Raw genomic sequence first — 22,786 nt, forward strand, 5'->3', positions numbered from 1 at the left:
TGCATAAAATGAATATAAATATCACTCTACTTCTCTCTATAATGTCTTAAGATTATATTTAAATATGTATTGTTATGATCAAAGTCGTTTTTATTGTGGAGGTAAAACAATGCAATCTTCTTTCAGATATAAAGAATCATCAGTTATCGGTATCAGCCAAAATTTTCATATCGGTGCATCCCTACTACAATAGCCATGTTTCTCACCTATGACTGTGTTGGCTTTTAGGTGCACTACAACTTGTAAAATCATTCCAATGTGATTTCAGTACACTAGTGCTATACAACAAATGAATTGATCATTTCTGATTGCAGAATCACAAAAAGTCACATAAAAACTGAATGTTTTTAGCCTTGTTTTTTTTAATAAACATTTATAGAACTAGTTATGCACATATCTATTATATATATTTAAAAATATATATATAATCATTGGCCAGCTGCAGAAAATTCTCCATTCACCCTAAAGATTGGCTCTCAGAAGCTGAATAACATTGACATATCTTTGACCTTTAGTTTAGTAGCGACGGCAAATATGTCATGCTTAAATGAGGGAAGGAGAATATTTAGACATCATTTGTTATTGTATACTCCAGGACTCTTTCAAAGACTGTCCCTTAAGGTCACACTGTTATACGCTGCATCCATGCTTCATCGCTCCTGCTTATGCTGACCGTGTATTCAGTGAACAATTCAATTAATTCTTACAAAACATTACTTCATCCTGCGTGACCCTCAAAGCACTCGCCTGAATCCAAACATCGCCTGGGCAACATCCTTCAGTAAGGAGCATGCTTGGTCCCATTGGAAACCATTGTCTCCCTTAACAAAGTCACCGCCTCGGCTTCATCTTTATGAAGGACCCCAAGGGGCTGAGGGTGGACAGGTAGGGTGACAACCAGGTCTCAGTAAGGTTTGGAAGCACATTCCAGACCTCTTTTGAGAATGGGGACACTGGCCAAACATGATTAATGGCGGACGTGTGTGACTGCTTGAAGGGCAGACCATAATTTACCACAAGGACCTGGAGGAACTCGAGCAACGCCCTCCTAACCCGTGGGCAAACCGCGTCCCTCCACTTGTGTTCATCTCAGGTGCAAAGTTGTCGTCCTTTATGCGTGCGGTTGTTTTTATCATGCTAATGCATAATTGCCCACTCGCAATTATCGATAATTGCGGGGAGTTCTCCTTTAGTTTTGCCGTAATCAGAAATTTGCACTATAAAAAGGGTCCTGGGTTTAGATTTCACACAATTACACATCCACTGCTTTTCATCTCTTTTTAATCTCCTGCAAATCTGAAACATGGAGTTTGTTCACAAACACAGCTGAGACCTGACGATTTGCTTTGACATTTTGCTAAACGAATGAAGCAATCCCATCAATGTTGTGCTTCTGTGTCTACTGATTAAAATCATTTGAATTGCAGATGACGTCTTTGTCTAAAGAGTTCAGTAAACAGAGGCATCACGTTGATAGGCATGCCAATTTTTAATTGAAATAAGATCGCCACCCGCTTTGAGCCGTAATGCACATAATGATGTGTGACCATAGAAAGACTTTTTTCGTTTATCAAATGTGGCTGTAATGACTGCGATAATCCGGATTATTTTGGAAATCTATTATAATCTGTGTCATTCAAAATTATTTTGAGAAAACTATCATCTGAGGAGCAGAGCTACGCAAATCAAAGTTCCTGCCTTGTTGTCCTTTCATTCTTCTGTTTAGGGGAAAAACTACGACTAATTTATTCATAGCTCAGCATTTAGTACCTCTAATCTATGGCTGATACTGTTACTGGTGCTCGTAATTGTATGATATTGTTAAAGCTGGTTTTCAGGCAGGGTGCTTATCAGGGCCTGTTTAGTGTGCAGCTTGCGGGAAGGGAAACCCAAATTGAGGAGAAATCAACTGGCGCCTTGGTAAGCAGGGTCGGAATTACCGTGATGGACTGGGGCTGGATTTCTCTCCTATGCATATTTTTGCCCATTGTCACGATCCTCGTCCTTAATAGGAGCTGACAGAATGTAAATGGGTTTTTAAGGGAACTGGCAAAGTCGGTAATTTTTCTCATTTAGTGCATGGATGAGTGAGCCAAGCCGGTAAGATTTGTATGGGAATTTGAGATGGTTCAGTGCGACATGTCAAACCCTGATTATGAACTCAAGGGAGCCTTTTTACCTAAGCCAATCATCTTCGTGCCTTGCCTCTGCCTTCCTTGCAGAAAAGAAGAAGAGCTAATTGTTCGCAATGACATTTTCAGTGGATAAAATAGATATCAGCAAAATGACGAAAAAGATGATAAGAACAACACTCTTACTGATTAATATAAAATGGCTCATTTTTCTAGCGGGATGAACAAAATTAGTTAATATACCACAGAGTAAAACAATAAGAAACGCATTTTTAAATGTTTCAAAGTCAGTAAAATTACAGGCAGTAAAAGATCACACTAAACAGAGCTGCAAAAATAATGACTTTTCAAAAAGGTTTGAACGCTGTCATTGGTCAAGCATATAGATTGCTCCGCCCCAAATTCCTATCATTGGTCAAGTCATTGTTGCTTTAGCATGCTGGTCAGGATTCTCAAAACAACTTTTGAAAACACAGGGCCCTATTTTAAAGGGATACTTCACCGCTTTTTCATAAACTGTTATTCCCTTAACTAAAACAAGTTGATACATACCTCTCTCGTCTGAGTGCGTGCACTTAATCGCTCTGACGCGCGGTGACGATCTGATAGCATTTAGCTTAGCCCACTAAGCCCAGTTCATTCACTATGGTACCAAACAGAGATCAAGTTAGAAGTGACCAAACACCTCCACGTTTTCCCCTATTTAAATACAGTTACACGAATAGTTGAACAACCTAGTATGGTGGCACAAAATAAAACGTGGCACTTTTCTACGCGGATTAAAAAGGAGAACTATAATGTATGGCGGAATAGCACTTCTAAGAGTATTTCGACTCACTGCAGTAAAAAGTCCCGGCTGAAAAATCCTCCCTCACATCTCCCCCTTCCTCTCTCATTTCTGTCAATAGGGGGGAGGGGGAGATGTGAGGGAGGATGTTTTATTTTATTGTGAAACAATAATACCGGCAGCATTCAAACAGGTTTACAGAACAACTCTCCGTATATGCTTGTGACAAGCAAGGTGGGGCTGAGAGCTGTGGGAACGGAGCGAGGCCAGTGGCACGAGAGGAACTCCAGAAGAATAAAAGGAGGGATGGTTCCCCAGTTCCTGCCTCCTTCTTCCCTGAACTTGAACTTTGTTACATTGGTTGCGAAACCTGGGAAGGAAGAAGGAGGTGGGAACTGGCAAATGATCAACATAAAGTTTAATCCTGAACAACAAAACAAAAGTTAAGCAGCAACCCCTCACAGACAACTGCCACATATAAACATCATAAACCACAACATAGTTCAGGCCTGGTCCTCTCTTGTCCATCATTGTCATCACTCCTTTTTTCATCCTTCCGGATCTCCTCCGTGGGACTCGAGACTGGTGCGGCACGCAGATTATGTTCATTAGTACTCGCGGCACCGGCCCCGCTCCATTCCCACGGCTCTCGGCCACCCCCTGCCAGCCTCAATACTGTTGGTTAAACAAGCAGATAGTTCCGCCCTGATCTCACGCCATTGGTTGAATCACTGTTGCTATGTCAGGCTGGTCCGGATTCTCAAACAGTTGTTTTGGCATATATTAGCTTTAGGTTTAAGTATTTAAGCCATTTTGTTATATACAACTTAGTAAATAATTAATGCTGATTGTTAAGATCTTAAAACAACAATAACACCCACAGCCTTCAAACAGATAGCTCTGTCTAAAACTAAAGCCATTGGTTGAGCCACTGCTGCAGTTTCAGGCTGGTCGGGATTCTCAAACAAACAGAAAAATGGTTTGACAGTGTTTACACTGCCTTACTTATAGTTGTCTCTGCATATTAAACTAAGATAGAAGAACGTATTTCAGCATCTTACCATATTTTAGCTTCAGGTTTCAGTATGAAGGGCCACATTTAGTGACACACAACCAAAGTAAATGATTAATGGAAGTTGTTAAGATCATATTAAAAGCCTCAATAAAGCTAGCATCATTCTCCTTCAAACCCTCATAAACACTCAGGGCACTTTTGGGCCGAGGGGTGATATTGTGGGGCACTGCGGCTGTAGCTGAGAGACGCCGTGTGTAATGCAGGCTGTTAGTGATGTTAAATGAAGCTTGAAGCCTGGCTGACAGCAGCATTCCTCCACAGGCTCGGCGCTGAGAGAGGAGGAGAGGGGCCAACAAGGGCAGAGTAATGGTCTAAGAGAAACCACGCAGGACACGACGCTCGTTGCGGCGGACGGGCCATTATCTCATAAGGGCCATTATCTTAATGGGGTGACCGTCTCGATATGACAGATATCACAGAAGGACTGACACATAAACAGTTTTTATAAGATGAATTTACCAGTGTACAATCGCTGCGGTAAAACACAATGGACCCATAGCTGTATACTGACGTAAATAACCTTGTCAAGGTGGGTTACAGTTGCTTTTATGTGTGTGTATATTGTTGAATGTTGTTACAAAACAAAAGTTTACTCACAAATACACAAGTACACTATTTTCCTTCCTATATTCATTTGCAATGAAAGCAATGCGTAAATAACTTTCCAGGACATAGCGTTTTTCAATTCACCCTTTATGAATAGGATCACATTGTCAGTGTTAAATAAGGTTTGCTACAAAGGTACATCATATAAAACTGTTAAATATATATATAACTTTATGACTCTGAAAATACATAGGATGGTCTCTCCCAAAGCGCAAGTCTCCGCTAGTCTCTCCAGGTCAGGTAGATAATGTTCGGTTTGACAAACCGTCTGCCACGCTCTCTTCGTTCCTGACTGATTTCAGTCCATTACACAATGGCAGCAGATCTACAATTGAAGAAAAGTCAACAGTTTCATGGAAAACGTCTTTGTTGTCCATTTTGCGTGTGCTCAGTTGGAAAAACTCCTTACAAAGCTCAGGTATGTGTTATTTTGCTTGCGTTTTTCAAAGCTGAAGCAGCTGATGTGTGTATTTTGTGTTCATATTGGATATCCTTCCCCACAGAAATTGTTTGTCTGTATTTCTTTGGTCTGTAAAATGATAGATCCTTTCACGTTTCACGATCCAAGTTGCAAACTATCCTGTATGCGTCATCGCACTGATCACGTGCCAGCATTGGCAAACAAAGAATTGGACGGTTCCAATTCTAGATTGACAGCACAGGGGGATCCATTCCTCATGGCCACGTAAACTCCATGACGAGAGGTTCTCACCCTTATCTTATGAGACTGAAGGACTAATGGAGAGACTGACAGATAGGGCTAACTGGACTATGATGAATGCTCCCCTCCCCCGCACTGCTGTAGCTTTGGAGAATGACGAGGTTCTTCCATACTTTGCGCCTCTCTTGGGAAAATCTTCCCCCACTGGCGTCAGGATACCTGGGATTTAACAACAGAACAGTTAGGGTGTATAACACAATCACTTATGCATTTTGAGAGGTTTTGGTGTCGTCCCAATCCTACCCTTGTTGGACAAATATTCAAGGCATGTAGGAAAGGTAAAAAATCTTTCGGAAAAAGCCCTCTTGATGTCAGTGAAATTAATTATCCGATCGACTGGCCAGGGATCGGAATAAGTCCGCATTTTTCCGCATGCTCGGTCTGGAATATTGAACAGCCAGTCAGTCTCACGTCTATCCGATTCCAAGCCGGTGTGTTTTGTTGTCAGCGGCACAGGCAATAACATTAGCCTCTCTCACTCATCTCACTTGCTTAAGTTAAATAGTGCTTGTATTGTGCATAATTTTACTAATTCCCGCAGGTTTCGCTCACACCAAAAGCTTGTGTACCACTGATCTATATAAGTGACACACATAAAACAGCCTCTCAGACCGCTTAAACGGTCAAATACACTCAAAATCATGTCTAAATACCTGTCTTGGCCAGTATTTAGTTAAACAGTTTTGAAACATTAAATAGCGATAAAGTTACAGCAGCCTAATAAGTAGGGTTGGGTACCAAAACCCGGTGCCAATATAGCAACGGTACCTTTTAAACCGGTATGTACCGGACCGAATCAGAACAGATTTTGGTTCCTCATTTCGGTGCTGCCCGCTTAAGTTCAAACTTGCTTTTGCGCTTTGGCTGGCGCTGAGCCAGAGCTGGACATGCTCAGCACTTGTCACATATCAAACCGATTCAGTGTTTTCAACCACATCTTGTTTATTTTCAGGTTTTAGACATTTAAATGCACAGAAGTGGCATCAAAAAACACTGATGTCTATAGCGGCAATGACAATCCTTTCAGACAGTTTTAATTTGACTGTGTTTTATTCTTATCAGATACACATTATATAAGTTACTATATAGTTGACTCTACTCTTCTCCGAGTTCACCGGTCACTTACTTTCATGTATTTCGTGAGACGTGGATGAATGTACGCGATGTAAATCCCACAGATCCGATTCTGAGGCGCAAAACTAACATGGCGGCGCCCATCGCGCATTATAGATCAACTAACATGATCATTATAAGGGTTTTAATGACAAAACACATTCACTTACACATATTTGAAAATCAAAATATCAGACAGTTCATGACATAGGTAACAAGTTTGTGAATATTTTCAATAAAAAAAATAAAACCGATACAGCTGAGCAGAGCTTTCATACAGTGCTATTGTGGCTGCTGTGTGTCATGTGAGAAACACGACGTGTCACCATGTAAACAATAAGGTGATACATTCTAAAATATTTAGCCTATAAGTAGCATATTTGGGAATATGGTCATATTTCTGCAAAATAATGCTGAACTAAAGCTGGTTTGTTGGATACCATTTTTAAAAAACATCTTAAGACACATCTTTTCCAATTGCACTTTTCCTATTGCACTTGACCAATACAGAATAGCACTTACTGATCATATCTACGTCTCTCATCCGGATTTGTGCCTTCAGGCGGGTATGTTACATAGTTATCATAGCTACCAAAATCCAGCGTTCTGTATTTTGCGTACGTGAGTTTTTGCTGTCGATGGCTATTGCTGCGCGTTTAGCTAGAATGCCATACAAAACCAACCCATTGGGCCACTGAATCTGCATTAACGACAACAGTTGGGGCATCAGCCTTAGTCCTAATGGGTTGTTATCATAGCTATCAAAATCCAGTGTTCTGTATTTTCCGTACGTGAGTATTTGTTGTAGCTGGCTATATAAAAAAAAAAAAAAAAAGTTGTGTACTGTGCTAATTAATTGAGACTTCTTACAGCTCTTACAGGTTGTTGGCCTTGTTTGTTTCGTTGCTTCTATTGCTCTACCCTTTTTTGTAAGTCGCTTTGGATAAAAGCGTCTGCTAAATGATTAAATGTAAAATACCAAGAAAACAGACTACTTTGTTGTTATTGGTGCTGTAACTGTCGTTCTGTGGCTCTTTTTTTTTTAGAGTATCGGTTCAAGCACCGTTTAGGCACCGGTACCGTTTTAAAAGTACCAGTTTGGCACCGGTATCGTAAAAAAAAAAAAAAACGACAACCAACCCTACTAATAAGCCTGCTGCTGTCTATCCAGTTCAAAGAACAAAAGACCAAGAGAATCACTCTCTACTCTTGGCTGAACAAGTTTTGTAACTTTATTTGTAAGCATTAATCTGTATTTAATTTTTACAATGAAGAATATCCAGTGTTATTTTACATTTGATTACTTTAATTTATGTAGTATTTCTTTTCTAAATAATAACCTACTGTTAGACCCACATGACAAACTTAAAGCCGTTTTTATTTCATAGCTCTCTTTATTCTGTTGCATTTATTTGTGCTGTTGTCATATTTTATTACTGTTTTATTACTTTTTACTTGTTTTTTATATAAAAATCAAACTAAGCATTAAAAAAAAAAGTATTTTTGTGTTTGTATATGATGTCAATTATAGTTAGAATATAGTATAATTATAGGATCGGAATCTGCAAAAATCAGAATCAGCCAAGAAAATTTCAATCAGTGCATCTCTAATACTATTACTGGCTAAAATATTTTTCAGTATGTAGTTAGAAATCAGTAAAAGAGCTTTTTTATTAATCAAATCGATTTTCTTTTAAATTATCTACCACATTCATGTATATAACCAAAACTACAAATATTGTCATTCTGCCTGTAATATTGCTGTTAATAAGTGATTAAACTGCCAAGATAACATAACTTACACAAGTTTCTACACATAATCATGCAAAACGTTGATCGAATTTCAGGCCATTATTGTTAAACTTTGCATACTTGATTGGTTTTATTGAACAAAAAAAAGGTATGCTTATACTTTCTTTATTATTAGGATGCACTAGGGTATTTGGCATGACATTAACCTTTTTGACAAGAAAGTCAAAGTCCAAGAGTTGCAAGCAAGAGTTGTTGTTTTGTTTTGTGGCACTTACTGTGGTTGTTTTCACTCGGCCTCCCGGCTGTGCACACGTCCAGCCCGTTCTGTTTACCAATAGGTCACAGCCTTCGTCATCCAAACAAGGCATCATCTCACACCACTGTCTGCTCCTGACAATATGCGCTGTTAAAAGAAGAAGAAAACAAATATGAAGAGGAAGATAAATACATGGAACAACATTCAGAACCTATTTTACTTCTACTAGTCTGTACATTTGTGAAACAGACATTAAATTGAAATTAAAAGCAGGAAGGGATTTTATTTATTAGTTAGTATTTTGAATCATAGCATGGACTCTATATAATTGCACATTAGTGCAACTGAGATGCAAAAGAATGAAAAAGAGGAAATTAATCTAAATAAACATATTTTTAGCATTATATAAGTGCCATTAGGTCAAGTTTAGTTAATAAATATAAAATTGTCATATGACATTCAGAGGTCGCGACACTGTAGAATCAGGACATTTCATGCAACAAAGGAAAATGGCAAAGAAAGAAAAGAGCTCCAGCACTTGCCCTAATATCCTAAGCCTTTCTCTTTGAAACAGATCGCTAAGGTCCAACAGTGAGAATTTTTTCCTGAGGTAAGATTGTTTTTGTACTTAATCAAACATAAATGTCTATTTATAATAACTAGGGCACCCTTACATGTTCATTTGCATACCATGACACCCCAATTGGCCCTTAGAGAGAGAAAGAAAAAAAGGGAGGGAGGAAGAAAGGGAGGGAAACAGAGAAAATGAAACAGAGAGAGAGAGATGAGTACATTTGTGAGGTAGAGAAAATGATAATCAGAGTGAAATATAACCCAGGCAACCAAAAGTACATAAATATCAGGGTGGCAGAATTTGTACATTTGGAACAAAGTGTTTGGAGAACAAGTAGATACAAATGGAGGCGAAATGTCATTCTCACCAAAGGAAAAGGCACGTTCTTAAAGGTAAAAAACTGTTGTAAAGATAGCTTCCAAACCCAAAGTAGTTTGTTATGTAGGGAATGTTTCCCTCACAGCGTCTACTCTAGGGACTAGCTTCCGCTACTAATCTCCAGCATTAGTATTCACTGTTATGCCCTGGGCCATAACGACAAATAAAAGAGCCTTTCATGCAAATTTGGTACGTCTTCATTCTGTAGGCGTGATTCACAAAACCATAGGCTGCAGCCAGTGGTGTTCTAATCTACACTTTGAGTCAAGCATGCTATTATATGTAGTTTTTTTTTCTTCAGATTTTTTAAATTTTTAATTCAGGTTTGGGTGGGAATTGGTTGGCTTTGTTGGTTTTGTATTAATTGGAGGGCTTGAACAGAGGAAAAGGAGTTTAAAGGAGTGCGTAAAGTATGGAAATGGATGGATGGATGGATGGATGGATGGATGGATGGATGGATGGATGGATGGATGGATGGATGGATGGATGGATGGATGGATGGATGGATGGATGGATGGATAGATAGATAGATAGATAGATAGATAGATAGATAGATAGATAGATAGATAGATAGATAGATAGATAGATAGATAGATAGATAGATAGATAGATAGATTTTAGTCCAATATCTTCATTAAAAGTATGTGGGACTTTTGTTAATGCTCTCTGGAAAAACCGTAAATCAGATCATAAAGAAAGTAATAGCATCCCATGTCAGGCTGGAGGACATGAAAAGCTGGAGAGCTCCAGGAGCCGTTACATTTTATACATGTCTGGTCTTGCATTAAGGATTTGTCAAGCCAACATACAGTAATAATGATGCCCTCAAAACCCTTTATTTCACAGGAAAGTACTGAGCTACTGCGAAAGTCCCCCACATCCCACCTCTAACTCATTCTCTGCCTGTCTCTGGTAGGACGCCTAGTAGCCTTCAATGATGCATGAAACATGACAGATCATCAACATTTTAACACTTTAAAGAAGTAAAGTCAACAAACCTACAAACAACAGCTGAAGAGAGTCCTGTCAGCACAATTGTAAGCTCTCAGACTGGCTCTCTAATGAGCTGTCCTCAGTCTCCTGCGATTGAGCACTGAGACTGTCACTGCACCGATGACAGAGTCTTTCTGAATCGACACATCAAAGAACTCTGTGCACTTGGAGATTTTGGTCAAAGGGGCACAAAAAAGTAATATGATAGTTGCTTACTGAGAGCAAAATGTGTCATTGTACAGATAATATGCTTTTATGTATCTGATTCTGAATGGAAACATCTTGTTCTTGCTGATCATTTATGTAACTCGCACTATAGCAGATTTGCATTACAAATTCCTCTTATTGTTGGATGCTGGAAATTGAATCTGTTGAATTATAATCTGTATATTTCAAGTATCCACACGCTGGGACTTTGAAATTAGAAAAGGGCAGAAACAAGTATCAAAATAATCCTTGCAATCAATTCTTGTGAGAAGATTTTCTTGCTAACTATTCATGCATCTCTCTTTGCCGGTACAGATGGCATCTAAATTGTGACAGATCACTGAATACCTCCATTATCACACCCAAAATCATTTCTCTCTAATTCTTTTTGTGTACATAAAATATGCAGTGCGCCTTTCAGCCGTGGCTCTGCAATCTACAAATATTTAATCATTAATCAAAATTATTCAATACAAAAAAAAATGCATTTGTTGAAGGAAATATCAGAGCTTGAAAGGCAGCACAGAAATAGTGTTTAAGAATTTTGATCTGTGTAACTGTTTGTTGTCGGAATTCCATTAAAAGCAGATGCAAGAAACAAACGACCAATCACAAATCACTATGTAAAAGGTAAGTAACATCTTAAATGAACGTAAAGAGGTGTGAGAAAATGATACGCTGAGATCAGCTTCATGTGTGACAGCATTTATGATGACATCTATGTAATGGAAAGAACAAAAGCAATTACTAATAAAAATACACACTGCTCTTGACTAAATAACTTTTGTAGCTTTAATAAGGATTAATCTATATATAATTAATATATGTTTGATTACTTTTCAATTTCTGTATTTCCTACTCGTTATAGAGTTAGGAAGGGCATAGGTAGCCTATAGGAAATTTAATTGGTTTATGTGAGGATTGTTTTTAAATTCACTAGGATTAATTCACTTAAAGTAAAAGTTGTTATATTTTTTGAGGCCTAATAAATGTTAATGTGTTATTTCATTGAAGTGTCAATGAAATGATAATTCATAGAGACATCAGTATATTTATATCAGTGATACTGCCCTTTATTCATAAAAAGATGCCTTTAAACAAGTATTACAAATATTCTTTATGTTGTTTCTACATTAATTTAGAAACTGTCGAATTATTACATTGTGTTTTAAATGCAGATTAATCATGATTAATCACAGAAACGTGATCAATCTAGTTAATTTTTAAGTTTATTAAAAATGATGTACTAACATAATACCCCCACCCCACCCTAGCCCAGCTTAGAAGTCTCCCAGATATTGTCAGGTATGCTGACCCTACATGCAAGCACTGTAATTGTCAAATTCTGGGTTTTTTTTTTTTTAAACCTAATTTTGTTTTTTGTTAATAATTCACAATGTTCTGAGGAAAGGGAGAACCAGTCCTCAAGGCCCTGTCATTCCTGCCCCAGTTAAGACTTTAGCTGTGACTGATGACCAATGCAGAGGCCGGACCTAAGATTTATCGGGACAATAAATGAGATGGGCTGCTCATTGCAGCGGACTGCGATTACTCAAACGTTTGGCACAGAGGAGAACATCAAACATCTGTCCATACATTTTTACAGCAGACACAGCTTGAGAATTCTATATGTTTAACATTCACAGTAATGGCACACACTAGTATTCAGATCAGCTTTGCTTACAAAGGAAATGTCCATAATTTACATGGAGCACAAGCGCTTCTTTATAATGAATTCATGAGCTTACATATCAAACAGTTTCTTCACCAAGCCCCTTCTGTTCTCAGTGTTAAGCCCCCCACTGTGATGCAATCAGTGAGGGAATATATGATGTCATAAATTGCCTTGATAATGAATTGGATGTAAATAACAATGAATATTTTCTATCTATTGTTTTCTGTCCATTGTTTTCACAATGACAGTACACCAGTATTTTGCTACACCACTTTTTACGCGGCTGCTGAATATTTTATTTTACACATTTGCACAAATAAATCTTAGTCTTATATGAATTAGTCAAAAAGACTCACATTGTTATTGTTCTGAATGAAGAAAATTCTCAATTCCGAATGAGGAATGAATGAAGTAATCTCTGGAAAGTAGAAGGAATCCTTTTTTTGAATGAACTCACTGAATCAGTCAATAGAATCAATAGCATTACTTATGTATTGTGTACGATACAAATTTGCTACAGTTTTTGTAATAAATTATATTTAAATGTGTATTAAAAATTATTATAACATTTAACAATCTGATTAATAAATATTTATAACTGATGTGTATGCACAATATTTAGTATTTGTAATTAATATAGATTTTTATTAATATAATATAGTGTCACACTGATGATGAGCAATATTATAAAACAAACAAGTCGTTTTGTTTTTAATACTGCACTATGTAGTATTTTTTGCAGTACAATATGCAAAAACCACCAGGCCAGTGTTATATACAATATCTTCTTACAATATCCCAAATGTTTCCAACTACTTGTAAATTGTGAGAAAATTGCTATATTAACCAAGGAGCCGGCGTAACAATTATATTTGCTTCCCGAATTATGTTTGCAATGTTTGCGTCCTGATTCTTTTTCACTGGCTTTGAGCTTGGGAACCACATGTCCCAAGATTCTGCGCTCAAACTTGGCGTCATCAAACTACGTATTTGTTTTGAATAGGCTCCCTCTAGTGGACGGAAAAGTTACATAGTGTAGCTTTAATAAACTAGACGGTAACAAAGTAAGTCCAGATAACTGTGAAATAATGTCCCCTTCCCTCAGGCGTGACCTTGCGCTGTAGTAGCAGAGGTGAGGCAAGGGATGGAGGGGGCTTTGGAGGTGGCCGATGCGATGACCCAGTGAAGACAGGAGATGAGAGGATGGTGCAATGCGGAAGAGACCTCAGCGGCAATGATGTAGGGCGTATGACGGCACAGACCCAGAACCCAGAGACAACAGCCCCCGGTGGAGTCCAAGGAGGGAGAAGCCAAGGGGGTGTGAAGGCTGACTGGGAGACGACCGATTGAGGTTGAGCTGATGTACCCCAGGGCACAAACGGAGAGCCGATGGAGCACAGGAGGCTTGGGCTATGCCACGGCAACGATTGTCTGAGGAGGAGCCAGACTACCCAAGGACTGAGGCGATGCCGGTGTAATGTAGGACTGAGGGGAAAGAGTAGCCCACTACAGCCATAGGGATGGAGGAACGGAGCACAGCGGAAGATCCGTAAGTCCGTGGCGGAGGTGGTGTGACAATTGACCAAGGGGGAGACGAAACTCAGACAGCTCCTGCGTGGAGCCGAAGGTGGGAGAAGCCAAGATGAAGCTGACAGGTCGACGGGCTGAGAAGTAGTGAGACGATCTGAGGCCGGAGGCAGAGTCACTGGATTAATCTGCTCAGGTGCTAATTGTAGTTGCAGCTCAATGTCACAGCAAGGTATAGCAGGAGATGGTTAAGGGCTTCAAACTTCCAGCAGAGGCGGGGCTGGAGGACTGGCCAAGAAGGGCGGTGGCGCAGACAGATGGAGATTTGACAGGGTCGAAGGTAACAATTCATTATTCATGCAGGTGTCTGTGCTGTCTAGAAACAGTAATGAAGGTTTTGATGAAACCGACAAAGAGTTGTTCAGTCCACAGAGTGGTCCAAAAAAGGCCATGAAAAACCAGAAATGGGGTGGGGTAGGGTGGGAGATGATACCTCTGCACCAAACACAATCAGCCAGTTCTCAGTCTCTAAATCCACCAAAATACCCTCGGCCACTGATGTCGTGGGCTCACACCCTTGGTCAGACACACTTGGGGAGCTCCGGGGCAAGGGTCCGCACTTGCCTCTTATCCTCGGGCTCTGGCAGACGTGCTGCAGCGGGTCGTATTACCCGATCCAGAACAATAACTTCAGGGTCTCGTCGTCTAAGGGGCTGGTGACAGCAAGACAGAAGTTTCTAATGAAAACAACAAAAAGAAATCCAGGCGATTGCAGGAATTTAACTGCATAATCCATTTTGGTCAGTTATTCTGTCACACGGATGATGAAGAGGAAAACAGGGTTATTAAAACATAAAAAAGGTTTTATTAAACTAGTCGGTATAAAAGTAGCAGCGTGTGTAACAAGTACACACAAATACATGAATTTGAAATAGCTTCTTTGAATAATTAAAAAAAAATATTAAACAAAATTATTACAACATTAAACTATTTGATAGTTTATTGATTATATTACTAAATATTATTTATAATTTAATATGTACTCAAAATATTTAGTATTTGTTAATATAGCCTTTAATGTTTTCAAAATGGATTGTATAATCTATTTTTGCTGTCATTTTATAAATGTATATATTATATAAATACATATTACACTGTGTGTGTGTGTGTGTGTGTGTGTGTGTGTGTGTGTGTGTATATATATATATATATATATATATATATATATATATATATATATATATATATATATATATTTCTGTATATTTACGTCATCATAAAACTTGCTTTGATAATGCCCTGAAATAGAATAATACTCTTAAATTAATCACAAAATACACAAAAATATGTACACTGATGGTCCTCACTTGCATAATTGGTTCTAGAAAGCAAAATGATGTTATTTTTGTGAGAGAATGTTTGTGTAAAATAATATATGAGGAGTCAAGGCGGAGAGTCTGTGTAATCTGTGTTATCATGGGCACACCTGCAGACACTTCATCACAGGGCATGCTAATTTTTAGAGCATTGTGGAAACACAGAGGATGCATTATATAATTAGTTTCTAGTGGGACCACTTATGTCAAGTCTCTGTATTTATTTAGTGTGTGAGCCAAATAACAATATATTTTCTGTCCTTATCTGTCCTTTCAAAAATATAAAGCCATGCCAGCAACTGCAACCCTTATTAAAATGTAAAGGATGTGAATGGCAATTCTAGCTTTTGGTGTTCCCGACGTGATATTCCCAGATGAAACAAGCTCCATCTTGACTTTGGTGTCTTGATTGATGGTGTGGAACTTCTCTAGCCACTCCCGAATGTTTTGGGGAGCCAGCATCCCATTTGTAATGCTGCAGCCTAGTACCAGCGATACGAGGCAGATGCTTTGAATTGGCTGCCTGGGGTCAGCCCTGACCTATCACATCCATCTAGGCTGTGTGACTAGGGAACATTACTAATCCTTGGACTGACATTCCGAATTCGATTGAGGAGTCAAAGATATGGAATTAATGCAGGTGCTCAGTGAGCAGGACTTGATTATCCTGGCACCTGGCCGACGATCACCTTGTCTAATTGTTAAAATGCTCTCCTTCCCCTGACTTTCCGCATAGTTTCCAAGGCATATTCCAGCTGTCGGCTTTCACCTCCTCGCTACCACCAGCTGAGGGAATTGGGTTCTGTTGCTGTCACTTCGCGCCCGCTTCCAGGCAGAATCCGCAGTCCCTCTGAGTCCCAACATGCCGCGGCCGCCTCTCGTTTAGCTTTTTCAGTCTGATTTGATATTGATGCCAGACTTTCCAGGCCACTTTGATTCTATTCTACATGAAAACTTCATGACGATTTAATTTCCTATTGGTTTGATGATAAATTCATTTTAATTGTCATGTCGATGTTGTTACCCAATACGTCTTAACAGATTCCAGAGAGCAAATGTGTTTTCAGCTCTGCTTTTCTTGCTATTCATATTACATGGAGGCGGTTTGCAGTTAGGAATGACCTGTCACTGTACTTGTACAAGTGAAAATTTAATTATGCTACGAACATGAATTATACATAATTTCAGCCTGGTTTCATGCCAAAGAATGTTTTTTTTTCATGGTTCAGTCTGTGTGTGAGCACTTCATTTTGTGTTAAACACGGCTGATACACCTCCACGTTTTTACTATATGTTACCATACAAATGTTTTGTTTGTTTTTTCATTTTCAGCATCTTCACACTAGTCTTCAGCATCACATGATCCTTCAGAATTCGTTCTAATATGCTAATTTGCTGCTCATTGCTTATTGTTAGTATTTTTTGAGGAAACAGATTTTTTTGGATTCTTTGAATTAAATTAAAAAAAATGTATTTGTTATTTGTGACCCTGTTATTTGTAGTCGGAGATTCAATGCATCGATATGTGGAGCCGGATTCGACCACCGATCTCATAGTCGAATCGTTGTGGGTGTTATGATCGCGTCTGAGCTAGGTGGAAACACCGCACCTTTAAAATTCGAACACCTTTTCAATGAGTGTACACCGTTTTTTCACAGTCTTTAGTGTGTACACACAGCCGGCGGCATTTCGGCACTTGTCTGCGGCGACTCAGGAAGTTGTTTAAATCCATTTCAAGGTTTTATATTAAATTTATATTTTCCTCAAATTGTCAATGTACATACTGATTTCACCCTGTGCTACAAGAGACACTCATCGTGCAACTCTTCTGTCAGAAGTCGATTCTAAATTGAGCTTGCTGACTGTTATGCCCCTCCCAGTCCATTTACATACACATAGATGATTCGATTATCAGTCAACTATAGAAAGATTCGACAATTCTGATTTGAATGTGTAAATCCTTAGTTGGGGACCTAGTATTTATATATGACATCTTTTTTTAAAAAGATTTCTAGAAATGTAGCATTATAAATGTCTTTACTCTTTACTGCATCCTTTATGAGTTAACTTTATTAATATATATATATATATATATATAGAGAGAGAGAGAGAGAGAGAGAGAGAGAGAGAGAGAGAGAGAGAGAGAGAGAGAGAGAGAGAGAGAGAGATTACTTCAGGTTGTAAAATGACATGGTGCAACTAAAAAAAAACAATGTTATTACAGTGTAATTATATATTTAAGCGCTGAGTATAAATTAATAAACACCATGTACTTGCTATAAGGTTAGGAAAAGGGTTTGGTTTAGGTTAGTTACATGTAATTATCGGACCTGCCAACCATGAAATATTTTATTTATTTATCAGTTTAATGGGACAGGACACTGGGTTTGAGAGAAGGAGGCGTTTATATATTTTCAACATATAAATTGGTTTTGAAGAAAGCAATGCAGTCTCACTCTCGGGAAACATCTTCCTAAACAGTGGTCGGGCATAGTCCTCAGCAGCTAACAGTAAGTTGTGTTCAACAATGAATATAATGTATAAATTTACAATGAATATAAGAATTTCTCAATTTTAGGAAAAATGAGTTCACCTGAATCTGTAACAGCCACAATGTTTTATGTTTTTTCTCCTCTACGTGACACAGACAGTCTGCAAGACACACACTAACACACATTCCCCTCTCTTCATAATTCTAGTTTGACTGTTTAAGTTTTGTTTTTTAATTTGAACCAATTCAAATTCTCTTGCACTGCACTGGACTATTCTATACTATTGTCAAATGTTTCAATACACCTCCTCAAAAACTGTTTTTTATTCATGTTTAATATTGCATTGCATTATGTGTGCATTTACAAACTTATAACCACAAGTGTATCACATTCAATTATTTAATAAAAATAAAAATCTGTTATATAATTTGTATTTACATTCGGGATATGTGCTACGAATAATCTGACAGTCGTTTAAACAGGTTTTGTAATGACTAGTCAACTAGTCTAAAATAAAAAATATATAGAAAACAGTAAAATAAGAACATTGTGTGTACATGTGATTCAGTTAAAATACTTAATTTACTATTCCAATATCCAAATATGATACTAAATCCCATATAAGGAAAAAAAGGTTTATATTTGTAGCGTGCCACATTTGATATTTGATATTGATTTGAATTTGATCATTGCACATTATAAACAGGACAAGCACAAGCATTAAACATTTGCCAATACAAACATATTTATAGAAAACAGTTGAAAACTTCAGATGCAAAAGCCTTTAAGTCCTTCTAACGTTTTTCTTTAAAATAAGCATTTTTGTCAGGCTCCTATGTATAGGTTTCTCCTAAGTACCGGTACTTCTGAATGGGCTGAGGCTGGAATTTAGTGGGTTTGAACTGAAAGTATTTTATGAACATATTCTATATGCTGAGAGCATTCCCTCAGTATCATTTTTTACCAGAGTTGCTTTTAGAAGCTTTTGCATTTGAACTCTTCAGTTGACAACGAATAGACAGGACCAATAAGAGCTAAATGAATAGCTTATAGTATAATTTAGCCGTGTCCTCCATTTAACAAGGGGTTGTGTTGATAACGGTAAAGCTTTTATCATTTAATACATTTTAAAAACATGGATGGGTAAGGCAAAATGTTTTCTGAAATTTTTTGACAAAAAAATCATAAGCAAAAACAACCAGAGGTGGACAGTAACTAAGTACATTTACTTGAGTACTGTACTTAAGTACACTTTTTGAGTATCTGTACTTCACTGGAGTATTATTTTTTCTGGAAACTTTTGACTTTTACTTCACTACATTTGAAAGACAAATATCGTACTTTTTACTCCACTACATTTCTATCTAGGTCGAAAGCCATTTCTGTAGCAACTCTGAAAGTCGGAGGATGATTTTTTCCTTCTTTAAAAGGTTTTTTGTTGTTGGTGTTTCAGACAGTCTATCAGGAATCTCTCTTATAGGGTCACATTTTCCCAACTTTTTTTGAACACTGATCAGTTCATAGCAAAATGGAAGAAGACGGTTCTTAGACACAAGTGTGTGCACCCATAGCCGTACTTTGAAAGTATGTTTCAGTTTTAAAAAAAAAATCAAGATTAGTTTAGTTGGCATACACTTGGTGCATGTCTTATAAAATATTAAAAATATAAACATCTGGGTGAAAGAGAAGAGTAAAGTTGGGAGAATATCAGAAGTGTATCAGTGTTTTGGATCCGTGCATTCGGCCTTAAAGTGACAGCAGCTTTGTAAAGGGCTTTGTAACTTATATACAAGTATTTAAATGAGTTTTAAGTTAGTCATATGCTAGTACGTCAGATGGAGCATCACTGAATGACTTAAACCATGATGACAGTGTGCATTTATACAACAATAATAAAATAATGCACTGGCATAAAAAAAGGAAATTTACTTTGATACTTAAGTACTTTTGAAAACAAATACTTCTTTACTTTTACTTGAGTAAAAATCTGTTTTTACAACTTTCACTTGTAACGGAGTAATATTTGACCAGTAGTACTTTTACTCAAGTAATAGAGTTGTGTACTTTGTCCACCTCTGAAAACAACAATTAGAAATGTAAATTTTCATTTTACAATTATATTAAAATGCAATTACAATATTATCTCTGTGTGTGCACACATTTGTGTTTGTGAGCTCGTGCAGCATTGAAACAACAGTACTTTTTAATCCATAAGTAACTAACATGCTAGTTTTCATACAATAATAATAAATATACAGTATATACGGGTAATTTAATTAGTATTACTGTATTATTATTACTATTATTACTGTGACTGTTTGCTCGCTAAGAAACCGGGAGTGGAAGGGGGATTGAGCAGGATATTGTGTGTCTGTCGATTTGCAGTCTCTTTTTAATGATAAACCTTATGCACCTGGCAATCATCCCCGTTTGCTATTTGGGGAATGAACCCAGCACTATGATTGGTAGAACAATCTTCTTTTATTGTTGCTTGATTTGAGTACTGTGCGTGCACAGAGGTTTCACCAGGTTGTTGCTTAGTTTAGAGTGACAAATCGCAGCAACCATACTTTGAGGTCAAAATGCGTACCCGCTACACAAAATGCATACAGGTTGGCAGGTCTGATTTTTTTTACTTTTTTTTACTGAAATAATTTACTGTTATTACTTCAGTAAGTATATGAAATAGGAATTAGATCTCATCATGTTTCTCTCTTCAACAGTTTTTAGAAACACCCATTTTGCTTGTTTCCAACTCCTCACACACACACACACACCACTTGAGCCTTCCATAAAATAATCTCTTATAAAGTTCAGAAAGGTTGAAGCGAATTACAGGGACGTTCACTGGCTTCATTGCACAGAATATACTCTGTGAGAAATGAGCGTTTCGCTTGATGTTCCGCTTGCAGTGTGCGTTCTCGCCCGCCGGTATTTTCCTTTCAAATGCTCTATGAAGGCATCATTTATGTCGTTTGGAATGCAGTAGGCTTATATATTAAAAATATGAAACTCACTTTGACAGAAGGCTAAATGGTTAAATGTACTTGCATCTCAAAATGCTTATGACGTGAAATGAATGTAAACAGTCAGTTATGTCTTAGGGGATAAAACAGACAGGACAAACCATATCTTATATTTCATAAGAGATCTGTGCATTAGTTTGAATGCAGATATTAGATCACCCACTGTCATCATTAATAATCATACAACATTAAAAATGAGAGAAAAATCATTTACAGCTCTTGAATGGAAAACATTCAGATACTCTTAAATGTTCAGTGTGTAGTATTTATGAGGATCTATTGGCAGAAATGCGATATAATATACATAAATATGTTTTCAGGGGAGTATAAAGACCTTACATAATGAACCGTTATGGTTTTATTACCTTAGAATCATTTCTATCATTCTTTCATCCCTTAGTATCATTTCTATCTACACTACGGGGCCCCTTACAGTCACTACCTACTCTCTCCGACAACAACATTTTTGTCCTGTGTCGGCCACCGTAGCTTCTCTATGTACTGCGAAAGGAAGAAGAGGATACGATTTACAACCTCACCGCTAAATGCCGCTTAAAATCACACACTGCACCTTTAAATACTGAAAGCACTCTTTGTTTTTTGCTTATAATGTTTATTTGTTCCTCTTTATTATTTAGTACCTGATTTGATGTTTTGAAGCTATATTAGTTTATATATTTAAAAATCTTTCTTTTAAAATTTCTATTCGTTTTCATTTGATTTTAAGATTTGAAATCAGACTCCCACAATTGGGATCGGATCGTGAGGTGCCTAAAGATTCCTACTCCTAATATGTAACATGTAACAAGTGCACTGTAAAACTAAAGGCCCTATTTTAAAGATATCGGTGCCTGAAGCGTACACTTTGGGCGTGCCCGAATCCACTTTTGCTAGTTTAACGACGGGAAAGTTTGTCGCCGTGCCCAACCCATGGTCTTAAATGGAGTTAAACGGTCTTAAAAGTGTTTCATCTCCCATTCCAGTTGCGCTTGCGCCATAGCAGGTGCGCTGTTTACATGATGGAATTTGCAAAAGGAAAAACTGAACACTTTTGGAAACAGATCTGCTCATCGAATGACTCCACAACTGCTTGCTCATCGTTACTGCTAATAGGTATAAGCTAATTCTGATACATGCAGTGACTATCCATTATGACATTTGGCATTTTTATATTTATGTACACAATAATAATCTTATACTTCTGAATTATTTCTTAATGATAATTGTAAAATTGATTTTTTACATTCAAAAATATATTTTAAAACATTTTACAGATGCGAACACTAACATGTATTCAGGCTATAAAGAGGTGTTGCAAAACATGGCATTTTAAAGTCATTAAACTGATAAGTTTCTGTTTTAAAAATTGTATCACAATTTGAAAGAAGAACTTGAAGAACATTTTAAAAAGATTTTTGTTTTTAGATTTTTTCCTTCTTTGCCATACACAACCACTGAGCCACACATGATCAACCGTGTCATCTTGTTTTACTGGTCTTCAATGTGATAAATACAAAATTCAGCTTGTTGACTCGGCACCTGCTGTCATGCAACTAAAGCTGGCGGTCTTAGTTCTAACACATAATGGCAGACGTGATGGCTATTCTTTCTCAGTATCAAAACCTGTCTGATTGCCTGCCTTTTATCAGATAAGCCACGGAGTACAGAACAAGATAAAACAGCATCTTTGCCTCATTTGAAGAGATCAGGCTATATTTAGCAAAAGCCTTTTATCTAAAGAAACAAAACGATTGAAGAAATCAATAATTTTTTAATAGCTGCGGAGAGCCACATTACACAAAATTAAACGCGAGTGGGGTAAATAGTTAAACAGCAAACAAAACTGAGGAAATATTGAGGGAGCTGCATGAGTAGTTCAAGAAAAGATTGTCTTCACATGCAGGGGGTAAATTGTCAATTGGATACACTGAGAATTTCTTTTTAATGCTTAAATTTATATCAGAAGAGCAGAGTCCATTGGTTGTTATGGTATAACTGCATTTTTGAAAGGCCAAAGCCTCAAGACCTGCTCGCACCGATGGAGAAATTGTATCCGGATATCTTGTTAGAAAATGCCAACATAGAGTGACTGATTT

The 22,786-nt window shown here is 37.6% G+C and overlaps 1 protein-coding gene across 2 annotated transcripts in view; it reads right to left on the minus strand.

Annotated features, from left to right (window-relative positions):
• Positions 1-4,524: 4,524 nt before the first annotated feature.
• Positions 4,525-22,786, minus strand: part of tafa5b (TAFA chemokine like family member 5b) — a 62,897-nt gene continuing 44,635 nt past the window's right edge. For both annotated transcript variants that reach the window (XM_067437174.1, XM_067437175.1), the window contains exons 3-4: positions 8,462-8,589; positions 4,525-5,480 (exon numbers count right to left, since the gene is read on the minus strand). In XM_067437174.1, coding sequence (XP_067293275.1) covers positions 5,472-5,480; positions 8,462-8,589 — 137 coding nt within the window. In that variant the 3' untranslated portion in view covers positions 4,525-5,471. The remainder of the gene's footprint in view (positions 5,481-8,461; positions 8,590-22,786) is intronic.

Source organism: Pseudorasbora parva, chromosome 25 (genome assembly GCF_024679245.1).
Source record: "Pseudorasbora parva isolate DD20220531a chromosome 25, ASM2467924v1, whole genome shotgun sequence".
NCBI classification, from domain to species: domain Eukaryota; kingdom Metazoa; phylum Chordata; class Actinopteri; order Cypriniformes; family Gobionidae; genus Pseudorasbora; species Pseudorasbora parva.